The sequence below is a fragment of the Megalobrama amblycephala genome, linkage group LG13 (assembly GCF_018812025.1).
Source record: "Megalobrama amblycephala isolate DHTTF-2021 linkage group LG13, ASM1881202v1, whole genome shotgun sequence".
Classification (NCBI taxonomy): Eukaryota; Metazoa; Chordata; class Actinopteri; order Cypriniformes; family Xenocyprididae; genus Megalobrama; species Megalobrama amblycephala.
In genome coordinates, this window is record NC_063056.1 from 12079428 (window position 1) to 12096045 (window position 16618).

The 16618-nt window shown below is 38.0% G+C and overlaps 1 protein-coding gene across 3 annotated transcripts in view; it reads left to right on the plus strand.

The window, feature by feature from the left end:
* snrka (SNF related kinase a) overlaps nt 1-16618 on the plus strand; it is a 57957-nt gene extending 41339 nt beyond the window's left edge. For all 3 annotated transcript variants that reach the window (XM_048151879.1, XM_048151878.1, XM_048151880.1), the window contains exons 4-6: nt 8877-9089; nt 10451-10585; nt 12964-16618. In XM_048151879.1, coding sequence (XP_048007836.1) covers nt 8877-9089; nt 10451-10585; nt 12964-14287 — 1672 coding nt within the window. In that variant the 3' untranslated portion in view covers nt 14288-16618. The remainder of the gene's footprint in view (nt 1-8876; nt 9090-10450; nt 10586-12963) is intronic.

The window sequence follows — 16618 nt, forward strand, 5'->3', positions numbered from 1 at the left end:
ATTTTTGTCCTGTGCTTTCACCCTTCTCATTTTATTTATTCAATTTTTTCCTCTTTTTTTAGTGTGGGTCATTTTGATATCACTATGGAACTGCATCTGCTGCTCTGCTGCACAAACATAATCTCTGTTACAGTGCAGTATGGCAAATGTGATTTATGGCTTTATCAGCAAACTGTCTCCACTAAAACCCATATTATAGAAAATGATGGTTTTCTCTGAAAGGATTGTCTTCACCTTTCAGTGTTGTTTTTATACATTCCAACACTTAAAGCATGCTTAAGTATTTGTGCACAAAGTATTTTCATAGCTTCATAAAATTAAGGTTGAACTACTTTAGTCACATGGACTGTTTTAACATCTCTGTTTTAATGTCTTTATTACCTTTCTGGGCCTTGAAATTGGTAGTTGCGTTGTTCTATGGGGGATCAGAAAGCTCTCGGAAATATCAATATCTTAATTTGTGACCGAAAATGAAATAAGGTCTTATGGGTTTGGAACAAAATGAGGGTAATTAATGGCAGAATTTTAAGTAGTGCAATATGAGACTGGTATGTGGTATGATAAAAGACCATGCTCCAATTACTGTATCATTTCAATAAAAATGTGAAAAGTGCAATGTCTTGTCTAAATCTTTCCCTGGGTTTCATTAATGACAGTATTTATCAATTGGTGTTTTTCTGCTAGTTGTCAAACATTTCTCATTTTTTGTTTAATTTAATTTTGAAGTACTAAAATAACTAAAATAAACTCAAACTAAAATCTAAATTTAATTAAAAAAGAAGCTATATAGCCATATTAAAAAAGACAACAAAATTACTAAAAATATGAAAATGAAATCAAATTCAAACTATTAACAAAATCGCATATAAATACTAAAATAAAACTGCTAATGCCACAAAAATGTTGCATTGCTCCTTTAAAGCACTGTTAACAGGAAAAAGGAACCCTGGCCTATGTGTCAACACAAAGATTGTTAAGCAGCTAGAACTAGTTGTACTATCTGTCATTCTGTCTTAATATCTCCTCTCATCAGGGTGTGCCCTGCTCTACGTCCAATCCTGCAGAGCACTTCTGCAAATTCCTTTATTTTTACTTTTCTGTGTTTAGTTTGGCTCATGCAGCATAAACTTAGTGTTTAAGACTGGCATACGCTGTCAGGGTGTATTTTGGCCATAAAAAGAGCCAGCTCTCTGATTTAGCCCTTTCTATACCCCTGTGACTGCTGTCAGGTTGCTTTCTCTCTCAGCGCTGCAGAATCACAGCTGAATTTGATAGGCATTGCAGCACACCATGTGGTTAATACGTGTACAAGCAGTGGTTGGCTCATCAACACCACTGTGCTTCCATCTGCCACCATTTTCATGTCAATCATTACTAACATGAATAATTCATCATTATTTGGTCACTTTTTTTTTCTTTTTTTTTTACCCTACATTCCTATATTCTTAAAGGAAGAAGAATCTCATGTGGATCTCATCTACATTCTTGGTGCAACACAAATAGAAAGCATAACTTGGATTATTCAGCCTACATTTGTGCGCTGAATGTTGTGTCTTCTGTTGATTTTACATGCAGTGAATATCTGCTGTTGTCCTTGGAAACCTCAGGAAGAGCGTAAACATTCCAAACAGATTTCCACGGTTGTTAATGCGATGGCCTTTCCGCTAGTAGAGATACTGGAGATAAATTTAGACAAAACAATCAAAGTGCCCATTTCTCAGCTCGGGGGGAGAACATCCTTGACAAATCTCTGCAGAAGCTGAAGTATTAAGGCCCCAATATCCTCACGGCAAAGTTCTTTTTCGTTCTTTTGCTTGGGGGCAAAAACAAGTTTGAAATATCTGAGGGCAGCAAACAGATGAATATGTGCTGTGCGCTTTACTCTCAATTACAAAATAAACATAATTATGAAATCTTGTTTCTGCCATTAAATAAAAAATAAAAAGGGTAATTGCAACTTTATCTCACAATTCTGACTTTTTTTTTCTCAGAATTGCGAGAGAAACTCAAAATTGCGAGTTATAAAGTCAGAATTCTATGGTATAAAGTCAGAATTACATTATATAAAGTCAGAATTGCGAGGTATAGACCTAGTCGGAATTGCGTGACTGACTTAATAACTCACAATTGCATGTTATAAAGTCAGATTTCAATTCTGAGCAAAACGTCAGAATTGCGAGTTTATATCTGTCAATTCTGACTTTATAAGACGCAATTGAGACCATGTCTTGCAATTCTGACTTTATAACGCAATTCTGACTTTATATCACACAATTCTGACTTTATAACTCGGAATTGCGAAAAAAGTCTGAAGTCAAGTCAAGTCACCTTTATTTATATAGCGCTTTTTACAATGCAGATTGTGTCAAAGCAGCTTTACATTGATAGCTGGTACATAATTTGGCTGCACAGCAGCTCTTAAATAATAGTGTCAATGCAGGCAGATCAGAAGCACTGTTGAATAAATGTCAAGAATACTATTGAATATCAAATGTCAAATGTCAAGTGTCCCCAACTAAGCAAGCCAAAGGCGACAGCGGCAAGGAACCCAAACTCCATCAGGTGACATCAGGTGGCAAACAAGTGGCAAATAGGTGTTAAAATGGAGAAAAAGAATTATGAGATGTCGCAATTACCTTTTATTTTTTTATTTAGTGGCAGAAACAAGCTTTCATACATAATGACAGCTGTGAGAAAACAGCCATTAAAAAAGCATTTGATCATAGCTGTATGGATATGTTTGTATGAGCTTTGCAATTTTGCGCTCAAGTCATGTTAATGTATAACTTACAATATATTGCTTTAAAGCAAGCAGCTTTACAGGATTAAACATGAAAAAGCAGAGTCAGTTTTGCTTTCAATAAGAATTACAACTTCAATTTCTACTGTAAAGCAGCTCTCCAGTGTGTTTGTTTTTACTCATGTCTGATGTTAACGGACTGAACAGAAGAAATGAACTAGGGAAGATTTCCACGTCAAAGTAGGCGAAGCCACAGAGCACACCTACCTATTATGTAATCGTAATGGTAGTTCGAAGGTGTTTACTAGCCAAAGCAAACTTTTCTGAAAAGTTTGCTGTTTTCAGAGAACTTCAAGTAAACTTCGTTTATCTCAGATTTCTTTTGAAATTATGTCACCAGTTTATTTGATTTTTCTTGAAGTATATTGGGGCCTTACATTTATGCTTCACTTTTATATATCTTTTTCCCTGGACAAGAGTAGACATTCATATTTATGTCGTGAGTAAAAACCTTCACTTTGCCAAACATGAGATAGCATGTGTGTGGTAGGTAAGCAGCAGTGGTCTGCAAAAGTGTTTTGGACCGTTCAGCAGTGGTAGAGTGATTATTAGGATTGAGTAGGAGTCTTATCAGGATTGCCTGCCATGCTGGAGATTTGAGCGGTGTGTGGAGACTCAGAGGAAGTAGTTTTTGACAGCAGTCTGGCTTCATAGAGAGATAGAGTCAGTCCATGAATCTAATGCTGAACTCACTGCAGGAAGATGACAAATCACAATGTGATATGTTGACGGTTTTTTACTTTAAATGTAAGCTTTGCTATTATTAAAGATGCTTAACACTGTAGTCTGTCATTTCTGTGCCACAAGTGTCAACAAATGGAATGGTGTGTGTGTGTGTATATATATATATATTTATAGCCAAAAGATTTGGGATGCCTGCCTTTACGTGAACATGAACTTTAATGACATCCCATCCCATTCTTAATCTGTAGGGTTTAATATGGAGTTGCCCCACCCTTTGCAGCTATCAACCTCAACTCTTCTGGGAAGGCTTTCTACAAGGTTTAGGAGTGTATTTATGGGAATTTTTGACCATTCTTCTCGAAGCGCATTTGTGAGGTCAGGCAGTGATGTTGGCGACAAGGCCTGGCTCGCAGTCTCTGCTCTAATTCATCCCAAAGGTGTTCTATCGGGTTGAGGTCAGAACTCTGTGCAGGCCAGTCAAGTTCCTCCACACCAAATTCGCTCATCCATGTCTTTATGGACCTTGCTTTGTGCACTGGTGCACAGTCATGTTGGAACAAGAAGGGGCCATCCCCAAACTGTTCCCACAAAGATGGGAGCATGACATTGTCCAAAATGTCTTGGTATGCTGAAGCATTAAAGGGATAGTTCACCCAAAAATGAAACTCTGCTTACCCCCAGGGCATCCAAGATGTAGGTGACTTTGTTTCTTCAGTAGAACACAAATGATGATTTTTAACTGCAACCGCTGCCATCTGTCAGTCAAATAATGGAAGTGAATGGTCACACAGTCTATAAGAGTCAATAAACATGCACAGACAAATCCAAATGAAACCCTGCGACTCGTGACGGCACATTGATGTCCTAAGACACGAAACGATCGGTTTGTGCAAGAAAATTAACAGTATTAATATCATTTTTTACCTCTAAAACACCACTATGTCCAACTGCGTTCAGCATTCGCTTGGTGAGGTCTGATCGCGCTCTGACAACTAAAGTGATGTCTCGCGCATATACTTCAATGAGTGCTAGACATCTCTGCCATACACCCCCTCTGAAACTTCTGAAAGTCAGCAATTACTCAATTCCTTAGAAGACATGTTAGGGTTCTTTTAGAAATATAATGTTCCAGCAAGTCCGCTTAATCAATTACCAAAGAAGCATGTCAAAATTATTCAGGAAAATAAGATTTTCTTATCAAGGTGATAAAATGTTGTGTAGCAAAGTTAATAAATAAAATAAAAATTTCTGGTGTAAGTTTAAGGCAATTTTTGATCAACAGGTAAGTATGTTGAACCAAAACATTTAAAGATAAGTAATTTCTTGACAATTAAAAGTGTTATATAGCCCACTATATAGCCCATAGCCCAATCATTCTCATACTTAATGTTGACAGCAATGGAACTACTTGGGAGAGAACTGTCAGGAGACTCATTTCTTAGCACAAAAGAGGACAAGAGGATTACAAAATCATTGTTTTAAGTGTGAAAATATAGCAAAAGTAACACAGAAATTCAAAAACAATGGACTTGTGACAAGGCCCCTGAAATAATCAGGCCTTCATTTTAAGCTTTCATGAGGGATGAGGGTTTTTTTTGCTAGACAAAGAGCAGGAGAAATACCAAGCGGGTGTCTCAGAGCCAGCAAAAGCTATGAAAAGAGTGACTGTTTATCTCACAGAGTAAGATGCAGTCTGCAGAAATGACATGCATGGTTGTTGTTCTCACTGGAACTACCTACTGTAGCCAACGCACAATAAAGTCAGTTAGCCATTTCCAAAGCCCATGTTTACAAAATATAGATTCTGGCTAATTTATTTATTTTATGGCTATTAATGACATATTTCTCAGTTTTTATTATGTATATGTTTAACACATTTTAGTTTTGGCATCTTTCCATGAATTGTATTAGTGATCATAAAGAAAGAAAATATATAAATGATATATATATATAAAAATATATATATATATATACACACATACACACATACAGAGCTGGGTAGATTACTTGTGAATTGTAATCAGTTACTGATTAAAAATTACATGACAAAATTTGTAATCAGTAATCTCTTAGATTACACATTTTTGGTAACAATCTGACTACTTTTGGATTACATTTAGATTACTTTTGTGCTAACCCTTTGGTATCACATATATTGTAGGATAATCTTGTACTATTTTGACAGATATAAAGAAAAAATATATTCTATTCACCAACAAGAGCCTCAACAGATTCTTTTTAAACTGCAATGTATGGACAGTTAATACTTCAAAATACTAACACTAATATACTTGTTAGTGTTTGCTGATAGTAACACTGAATAAAATAAAATCACATCTTATGATTTTAAAACACATTTACTTAAAATTAAGTAAATTTAGAAAACAGCAACATTACAAAAACAAATAGTGAAAAACATGAAATTCACAGCAATATCACTGCTACATCAAATACTTCATCTATATTTAATATATTATTATTATTATTTCATTATCATCTATATTTCATATATATTCATCTATATTTCATATATATTCATCTATATTTCATCTATATTTCCCCCTCACCGCCGGAAAAACTGGTTTATTATGAAAAAAATATAAACATTGAGAAAAAAAAAAAAAAAGAAAAATCAAAAAGAATCAATGAATTGTGAACAATTTGCTGCCATTGTGTAAATAATATGTAATCATGTAATCCATAAAGTAACTAGTCTGATTACGAGTATTTTAAAAAGTAGTTTACTCTAATTACAAGTACTTGATTTTTTTTATATATATATATATATATATATATATATATATATATATATATATATATATATATATATATATATAAAATATGGTAGCATAATAAAAAAAAAATTTAATTGTTATATTTGTTGAAAAAAATGGATTGGAATTAGAAGACTTTAAATGTCTAAATTAATGTCTAAATCTCTTTATTTACATTGAATTTAATTTCGATTTGCAAAATTCTAGCCTTTTTCTCTTTTGCTATGCTGACAGCATTTTATTATTTCATATTTCAGTGTTTTGAGTAGTTGATTTCATCCATTCTTCATTTTAACTTGCAGCTTGTCGGTCTCTCTGATTTCCGTTTTAAGCTCTTTTATTTGGATTTGGTTTTATCTCCAGGGCTTTTCAGACTGGGTATTTTAAGGAAACCGCGTCAAGCAGATTAATTTAGTCACTGTCTGCTTGCATAATACTCTCACTCTCGTTAAACAACTACCTCTATTTTCACACATTTGATTTGCATGTGAAATTGAAGCTATTGAGCTGATAGACAGCCCTCCACCTCACCAACTGCAAGCTACTCAAACGTCTAGCTTTTGTGAAATCTCATCTTGTCTTTAGCTAATAAGAACAATTAAAGCAGTAAAATGACCCTCACAGAGAGGCTGTGGACAGTAAGCAACTTGGCGTAATTGTTATTTCCAGATTGCGACAAGATTTTAAATCCTTGCAGAAAAGGAATATCTGTTTTAGATAAAGCCCTGAAACCTTTTTTTCTGCAGAAGGAGCTGTTTTCTACTGTGGAGAGCAGAAATGGAAAGCTCTACTGTAGCATGAATATTTCATTGACAAACGTGTTAAAAACAATGACAGGTTAAAAGTATATAGTTGGCTATGAATCTAAGTGGTGTCCTTTTTCCTGGTGACAGATTCTGTCTGGAGAAGGTAGATTGCTTTCTTTGCCATAAGGAACCAGGAATGTGACTGGAAAACTTAACAGTGGTGTGGCATTAGCAGCACAGAATTGAAGATTGACTTTGAACAACAGTTTTTCTTGCACCACTTTACAACAGCGGTGCTTTGCCATTTTTTACTTGAGTTGTGAATGTTAGTTTATTGTCTGTATTAAATGTTATGCAATAAAAAGGCCGTGCCATAGAGTAATGGCAAGAAACGTCTTGCTATTGAGTTGTCTTGATGGGCTATTTGCAAGAGCAATGTACACCATGACCAGTGTAGTCAAATTAATGAAGAGATGACTATTACAGACAGTTATTTTTAGTGAATCAAAAACATTATAACCAGTGTATCCTGATTCACAAACAATTTACTCTTATGAACTAGTTGTTTTTATGAATCAAAAACACAGCGTTTTTACCATTACAACTACACTGTAATTCATAAACTTACGACTCTTTATGAGCCAGTTCCTATAGTGATCTGATAAAAAAAAAAAAAAAAAGGTTTCACACATCCTACACTGAACGGAATCATTTAGAGCGGTTATTGAATCATTGTTTGACATTAAACGGCAAGTTATCATTATTTTCAAGGATATCAAAATGAAAATATGCACTTTACTTTTCAATGTTTCAACAGCATATTAATAAACTCAAGCAAGCCTTGATGACAGGAATACAGAGATATCATTTAGTCCCAGCCTTTCAGATGTCAGGCACAGTGCATAGTTTGCTCTTTTGGGCTTTTAAAATGTTGACTTTGAAAGGTTACATCTGGACCCCATTACTTTGTCCCACAGCCTTTGATAACTATATTCTTATTACGTTACACTAATGACAGCTGTTGTTGCCAGAATGCCTAATGACTGTGGTTATTTCTGAGACCCTGGAGAGGAAACGTCATCATGACATCTTGCAGTCTCGTCCCCTATCATATTGTGACAGGGAGAAATTGTGGCTTTAATCACTTCGGTTCTGTTCAAAAAGCGTCCTGTTGTTCCGAATCCCATTTTTGGCACTAAAATGGAAATTTAAGATGTAATGTTGGTTGATAAGAGCCTGGCAGCATATTCAAGTGGAGACAAACAGGCTGATTCTCTCGCCAGTTCTCATATCTATTTATTCTCTCTCTGCCTTAACAATTTTCTTGCGTGCAGATAATGACTAGAGCAGGCTAGCTGCTTCTGCAGCTCAGTGGTGATGATTTTCAGACTGCCGCTGTAAGCCTGCTGAATCTCCTAGGCTTCTTTCATGGTGGTTGGGCTGTAATTTTGCCACGTACGTGCGCTGAATGCTGATGCGTCCGGTCGAACTTTGCCTCAGCGGCTGCTCACAACAACAGCAACTCAAGTCATTTTCAGTCAGTGTATTATTGGCTTCTTTTCAGTTAATGATGGAAAGGCCCTCTGTGGCGGCTACATCTTAAGCATGTTCCCCATTAGTTCCCCATAACCATGTAAGATGCCTAGCTTAACTTTCAATGAGTTAGAATTTTGACCACTGAAACATGAGAACTTAATAGTAACATGGATATCATGGAGCATCTTTTTCTCAGATAAATATTTGGACTGAACTAATCCTTGGTTTCCAGCAAAGAATGACAAATCCTGTGGCTTTGAATAGTGTCTAGAGCTCACGTTCAAGAAACTTTTGATGTGCATCTTCCTCATCGTCTTCTCTTTCTGTTCTTCACAGCCTGATAAACCGAATGCTTCAAAGGGATCCGAAGAGGCGAGCATCACTGGAGGAGATCGAGAGCCACGCGTGGCTTCAAGGGGTGGACCCATCTCCAGCTACCAAATACAACACCCCACTGGTGTCTCACAAAAATCTGTCAGAAGAGGAACACAACAGCATCATCCAACGCATGGTGCTGGGAGACATTGCCGATAGAGAAGCCATCATCGAGTAAGGCTTGTTGTAGGCTTGTGATACAAATTTTATGAAGCTGAGATGTGCAATATTTTCCACAGAAATGTACCTCTGTCATTCTTTCATTTTCCTTAAGCAGGACTGTCTTGAATTTAAAGACTACTTTAGAAAGAGCCTCCAGGTTTATGCATAATCAGTTTTAAGAGTTTGGTGTAAAGGGTGTCGAAGCTCTTTGCCTGAAGACCATTTAGCTGGACAGGGAATAGGTAGCATTAAACGTGAGTGTTCCATCTAGTTTCAATGACACCTGTCAAGTAATGTTTTCGCCAACATCTTAGGCCCAAAGTGTACTCTACACAATTCAAGAACACAAAATCTGCACAAGCTAGATTTCACACATTCTTGTATTCTGAAATGTGTCTGAATGTAATTTATTAAGCAATGTATAATGTAAAATATGAATAATATGAATCATATATTCTTATTTTTAGTGTTGCCACAACAGGCACTATAGCATAGTCTTTAGCAACTCTCAAAATGAATATCCACATTTCATACTGTTGTGTTGTCTAGCTAAGCTATTGTAAGATAACATGGTTTTATTGTTAGTAGGGTACAAGTGTTGAAAAATAAGTTCATCCCTCTGTCAGTGGAGCATGAAACAAACATAGTGCAGAAGACACCCGCTGTACAGTCTTGTAGAAAGATGCATGCTGGGTGACAGTTCAAAGCACCCATCAGTCTTTCCTTTATGTCTTTGATCCCACTCCTTGGCAGCTAGGGAACCCCACTATGAGAAACTGCAGTCAATCTGCCTTAAAGAACCCCTCAAGATGTTTTAAAGAGAATGTCTACTGAATGATTGCATTAAAATCCCATGTACAAGTCATTCTTCCTTTTCTAAAATGTCCTTGTTTATTAGACACACACACACAAACACAAAAGGTGAGATTAAAACAGAAGTGGCACTTACTCCTTTACTCATGTTAAATGCTCAGTGCATTAAAAAAAAAAGAGCTGGACTGAGCTAGGAACACAGGCCATGATTCAAACTCATTTGTTCAATTGTTGATATGTAATCCCCAAAGAAGCAGTGTAATCTCTGCTAACATGCCCAGACTCACCATCTAGAAAAGCTGGATGCAGAATGTCCCATTTGTATTGGGACAGTGTGCTATCTGGGATTCTTAAGTTATTTTAGTCTCGGGTGTTCAAAATGTAGGCCACTATACAAGACCTTTTGAACCGATAGAAGCCACATGGGTCTCCAGCTGTTAGAGCCTTAGAGTTTTACTAGTTACTGACATGTCAAATTGCATTGTCTAAACTGGTGTTTCTCTCTCACACACTGTCTGTATCTCCTCCTCACTTGTCCATTCTCTTTGCTCTGCCTCCAGAGCCCTGGAGACAAACAAGTACAACCACATCACTGCTACTTACTTCTTGTTGGCTGAACGGATTTTGAGGGAAAAGCAGGAGAAGGAGGTCCAACCTCGTTCTTCCAGTCCCAGTAACATCAAGACCCACTTCAGGTACTTCATGGGGGTTACTCCTCTCTGCTGTCTGTTATTTATACACTCATGTTTTGTCAGGAGAATGCTATTTAGTTATGTACTCTATTGTTAAGTTCTCCACGGTTTCTTAGTTTTGGTGCAACAGGCAAAATGTATAACTTGGTGTTGAAGGCATTTAAAACTTTTGTGATATGTACTCATCCCCAGTTACAACCAATTGACCCTTCGCAAAGACCCACCCCCCCTTAGTTACTGTTGCTTTGTCCGACAAACCGTGGCGCTGTCACGCCACACGCAGTGAAAAATACATTGTGGAGCGAAGAGGACACTGACAGCACGTCGACAGACAAGACAGAGCAGGTTACTTATGATATTAAACAAAGTCCCAGCTTTCAAACTGTGTAGTTATTAAAGAAATTCAAACAATAAAAAACGTTTTGTGGCTCTTTAATATGTCGTGACCATGGTCGTGACCGATTGCTGTAACGCCTCAGCTCAAGAGGCTCGTTAACCGATCATCTCTTCCTACTAGTTCATTTATAGCGGCAAATAAACATGAATGAACATGAGAATGAATGTTGTTTCAAACGCGTAGAGACGTCGATATACACAATTTTTCGAATTTAACTCCACCAAGGTTAATCTTCTAACTACTGGCTACTTTGTCGGACAAAATGACGGATGCGGCGTTCTGATTGGTTAGATCGCTTGTCAATCAAACTCAGTGTGAAGTGTGACTGCAGTGTGAAGCCACATTTTATGAAATGTTATGAAACATAAATCCTTAACAGTCTTGCTCATATCATTTGTTGTAGGAGTCAAAACATAGTCAAAAATAATCTCTTTTCAATAAGTCTACCATGTCATGGTGTACACAGGCAGGCTAACTGCAGGTTTTTGGCTCTCAGGAGTAGGTGTATGTGCTCAGGGAGGGGCAGGATTCACTATAAGAGGTTCTGAGAGGTCAGATCTGCTAGATGTCAGTATCCCTGTCTGTTCTCTGCGCTGTGTGTGGACAGTCAGCACATCCTCGGAGCGCCACGCCGTGTGACAAATGTGTTTAAAAGATGAGGCTGAAATTGGTTCGGACTGACCTAGAAAAGCAGTGAGGCTGCGGATGCTTTTTGAAAGGAGCAGGGAGTGGAAGAAATGAGAGGATGTGGTGTGGGAAAGAAGTAAGATGTCGGAGGGGGGAAGAGAGGAAAGAGTTCAGGATGCAGCAGGGATCATGAGAGGGTGACGCATTACTTTTTTTTTTGTGGCAATCTATGTAGAAGTATCAACAGAATGGAAAAGCAAACTGAGCCTCCCAGATTCTTCCCAGAATCATGTAATTTGGCGTTGCAATAGGTTACCCAGATCACGATTGCAGTGTTCTCGTTCATCAGTGTGCCCTTCATAGACACAAAGAGTTTATAGGCTGTATGTACTCAGAATTGTAATTCCTCATCCTAGTGGAGAATACAGATGAGTAGTAGAGTATAAATTGTAGCTGGAACGTTATTCCACTGTATGAGGTTGACTCTTGATGTTATGCAGGAATTTTCACATGTATAGACTGACTGCATAATTTGCAACAGTTCTATTAGGCCATTGCAGAAATTATCTAATTCATTTCTTAATGATGAACGTATATGGAAATGTTTACAATCGTTTCTCATCAGGCCTCTGAACACAGACCAGGTCTGATTTATGAAACTATAGCTAAGTCCACTTCTTTATTACATCCTAGAAATAATAACATAAGTAATGCAAAAACAGACTAAAATAGGCAACATTTTACCAAGCTTGACTCAAGTTTCACCCTGTATCCGTGCTAACAGATTTTCAAATGTGAATAAACATTTCTTTAATCACACAAGGCTTTTGCTGCATTTGTGTTTGCATTTTTTGAGTTGTCGTCATACCAGCATAAAGTTTATGGAGTGTTCATGCAGTTATGACAACCAGGGAGGACATTGTGGAGCTCCGTTCCACTGTTTCACTTTGTTTCAAAAGCCTAAAGTACCACCTGAACAAAGTATATCTTTCCATAGCGACTTAAGTGCACATAGTGTACTGTGTAAATGATACTCCAGCAGGAATGTAAGGATAGTTGCAGCATCAAGTCAGAGACATGTTTCTGAATTGCCATGTTTCTTGCTTGAGTGCTTGGCACAAGAAACAAGTCTGGCTTTTGACAAGGACTGTCATTAACATTTGGGTTGTTTTCCTCTCCAGAGTGTTTCTCTCCAGAGCTTCTGTCTTTAAAAGTTGTTTTTGGCAATGTCCACCTGTACTTAATAATATCCTGCTTTTAGTTACAACCTTATGCTGTTTTTGACTTTAAGGGAGATTGTACTCGATTTAAAGCAAGGTTATTTATATTAAGGACTATGTTCTTTTCTTTTTTGCAGGCAGTCATGGCCAACTAAATTCGACATGCATCAGGACATCGAGGACAGCTTAGCCTCTTCATCCATCTCTCATGCTGGGGGTCCACAGTCTCCGGCTCGCAGTACAGAGAACTTGCTAAACGGTCACCGCAATAAAGGGCTTCTGGAAGTGAGCCGTAGAGAGGAGATCAGCGAAGCCTCCAGCAGCTCTGCTGTACCTGCTGCTCTGCCCCCAAATCCCCTTAAGCCTGGGGTCATGGCCCCTCTTGTATCCGCTTCAGCCAAGCAACGAACTTGCCTCTTTCGAGTGGAGGAAGATGAGGAGGAGGAGGAAGAACAGGAGCCTTCACCATTGCCAACCCAGGTGGTATTGCGGCGCAAACCACTGTCCATCACCAACCGACTTACGTCTCGAAAAAGTGCCCCAGTGCTCAATCAGATCTTCGAGGAGGAAGGCGAGTCAGATGATGACTTTGACATGGATGAGAGTCTTCCGCCCAAGCTCAGCCGGTTGAAGATGAACATGGCATCTCCCGGTACGGCCCAGAAGCGTTACCACCGCCGCAAAAGTCAGGGCCGTGGTTCAAGCTGCTCTAGCTCAGAGACCAGCGATGATGATTCAGAGAGCCATCGCCGCCGACTAGACAAAGACACAGGGTTCACCTACTGGAACCGCAGAGACAGTAGTGAGGGTCCACCTGGAAACTCTGGGGGTAATGGGGGCGGCAGTAGTGGAGGGCAGAGCAAACCACCTGGGGAAGGTAACTCGGGACCAGACAAGGGTAGCCCTCCAGGAGGAGGAAATGGTGGTAGTACAGGAGGAAGCAGTGGAGGTGGTGGGAGTACAAAAGGACAGGGAGGCCCTTCCAGCTGTTCGCGTAGCAACAGCAATGCTTCATCTGGCTCAACACGTAGTGCAGCTCGGAGTGCAGGGGAACTGGTTGAGAGTTTAAAACTCATGAGTCTCTGCTTGAGTTCTCAGTTTCAGCATCGCAGCTCTGGAGGTGGTGGTGGCGGACGGTTTATCCTTGATCCTCAGAGCCTGTCCAGCGTTAAAGTCCAGGAGAAATCATCCTGGAAGATGTGCATTGGCTCCAACAACAGTCTGGACAAAGTGATCAACCCTGCCTTGAATGGTGGCGTTGGGGCAATGGAGCATTATCAAGACCAAACGGCAGTCATGTTAAATGAACTTGGCCTGGTCAAGGAGAACGATCTGAACTTGAAAAATAATGTTCTCCAGCTACCTCTGTGTGAAAAGACCATCTCCGTGAACATCCAGCGAAGCCCCAGGGATGGGCTACTCTGTGCCTCAGCCCAGGCCAACTGCTGTCAGGTCATATGATGGCACAGCACACGGCTGGTTCTCAGAGTGGATTGTTCCAATTGCCACATTTGTAGCATATGATGACTTGAGTTCTCCACTAGTAGCTGTACATGACCTCTCTTGATCCCAACTTGACCTTTAAATCTGCCTTCTATGTTGTCTTAATCATTCTCACAACTTATTTATTGTTTCTTCTCTTGGACCCATTTGTTTTAATGAAGTGCACGCTGCTATCCTTTCCTTTTTTTGTCTTTATTTGTTTCGCCCAGTTAGACTTTATTAGAATTCAATCTTTGTTTTTAAGTCCTGTTTATTTTGCTTTTATAGCCCTTGAAATGAAACACTCTTAATTTGAATTCCATGGTTCCAACACCACCCAGTCAATCAAGAGTTGTGGAAACTGTGTATAAATAAAATGACCTTTTAATAAAGTGAGATATTTAAATTAAGACTAACAGTATGATAGATTAGGACATGGCAATTCATAAAACAAGCACTTAAAGAAGCTCAACCTATAAAAACCACAATTGGTTTTGTAAATTTAAGCCCCAATATGATTCTAATGAGATGGTAATACAGTAAAAGCAATAGTGAAAGTAAATAACAAACTGTTTTAATTCATAGTGCTGTCTGATAAGTCTTAAACTGAATGACCATTTTGCACAATTTTTTTTCTTTTTTCCCCGACCAATTTTAAAGTGCTATTGACTGTTTCCTTGTCACCATTTATTATAGTTAAATTTCTGGGGTTAGTGACAATCAGTTGCAATAACAAGGGACATTCTTAATGGATAATTCCCTAAAGGGGGCTACGGATAACCCACATGACTTAGTTTGAATTACATTGACACATTCACCATGTTCTTGATTTACATCACACCACATTTCTTCTTTCTTTGTGTATATATGAGGGATCATTTGGGATTTAAGTGCAATTTATACATTCAAGCTGGTAAATTATGTAATTCCATCTGCGAAATGCCCTCTTAAGTAATAATGTTTACCAAATTTGCATCCCAGACAGCACTGTGGATACACCCACACATTAATGCGTTCATCCTAGTTTTTATCAAATTATAAAATTAAAATTGCACTACGGTATAAGTAGAGTCTACAATTAGGATACTTTGAACACCATACAAATCACAGTGGGGATAATTAGCCTTTACAATGCTGTTTCTGCCAGAGCGAAATCAAACCCGCAGACAGCGACAGTATTCAGCTTGTGTTGTACTGAATATTTTAATGAGAACTGTTGAGCCAGTACCCCTCTTTTTCAATGACATTATTATAAGACAAAATTTGAATGGAGAAATGATTTTATCATTAAGAACTCTTCTTTGGCTTAAGAAATCATTTTTGGTTGCAGATCCTGTTCTCTTTCAACCCTGTTGTTCTTGTACCAATCAGCTTTGAGTTACTGTATATACCAGTCTCAGACTTGACTGGCCTTAGGGGCTGTTTATAAGTATGTACATATAATTTTTTTTAAAGATTATTTTCTTGAAAGGACTGCTGTTTTAAAATGCTGTTTTGGATGTGAGCCTTAAACTGGCTTGTAGTTGGGATAAAACGGGGCTTTTTTGTCACCTGGCCACCTGATAACATAATTAAATGGTATGTCATCTATTCAGTGGATGGCCACTCTTTCAGGAAATATGGCTCAAGAGTTGGCCATTGGCTGACCATCATATGGCATAGAAATAAATCAAAGCTCTACAGGACTGTGAGTGTGAAAGAGAAATGGTTGCGAGATTTAAAGGGCATTTGCAATAAGCTAAGCTATAAGTTGCAGCTATATGTAAATATAATTTTGTTTTGTTTTTATATTTCAAACCTGTACATCCTTAAAATGGCTCACTTGACTCAAATTTATCTTAAGTATTTCTGTTCGTCTTTTTGTTTTAAAAAATAAAGTCTGTAAATATTGGTGTATATATGGTGCTCTACACTTAGAAATGCAGTGTTGGACTTCATGTTCATAGCTGTAATATAGCCTTATTAGATATGAGTGTCAAAAACAGAGCAAGGGAGGTTGAAAAGAAAACCGTGCTATATGCATAATGTCAGTCTCTGACTTTGTCCTACCCTTATGTAAACAGCTAAACGATATGTGCATGTGTTGTGCGTTTGACATTATTGATCCCCGTTCATTCAGAGGAAAAGAACCACCACAAAATGTTACAGGACCAAACCATGTACTGACGTTCAAAGAAAAGAAGGAAAAAAAAAAAAAAAAAACTTTAAAGAAGCAAAATGAATAAATGTTCTGTTGCTGAAACTTGTCCTTAAAAGTTACATATAGCTATGGTGATGTCCAAATTAAATGTGAAATATGTTGTCTTTAAA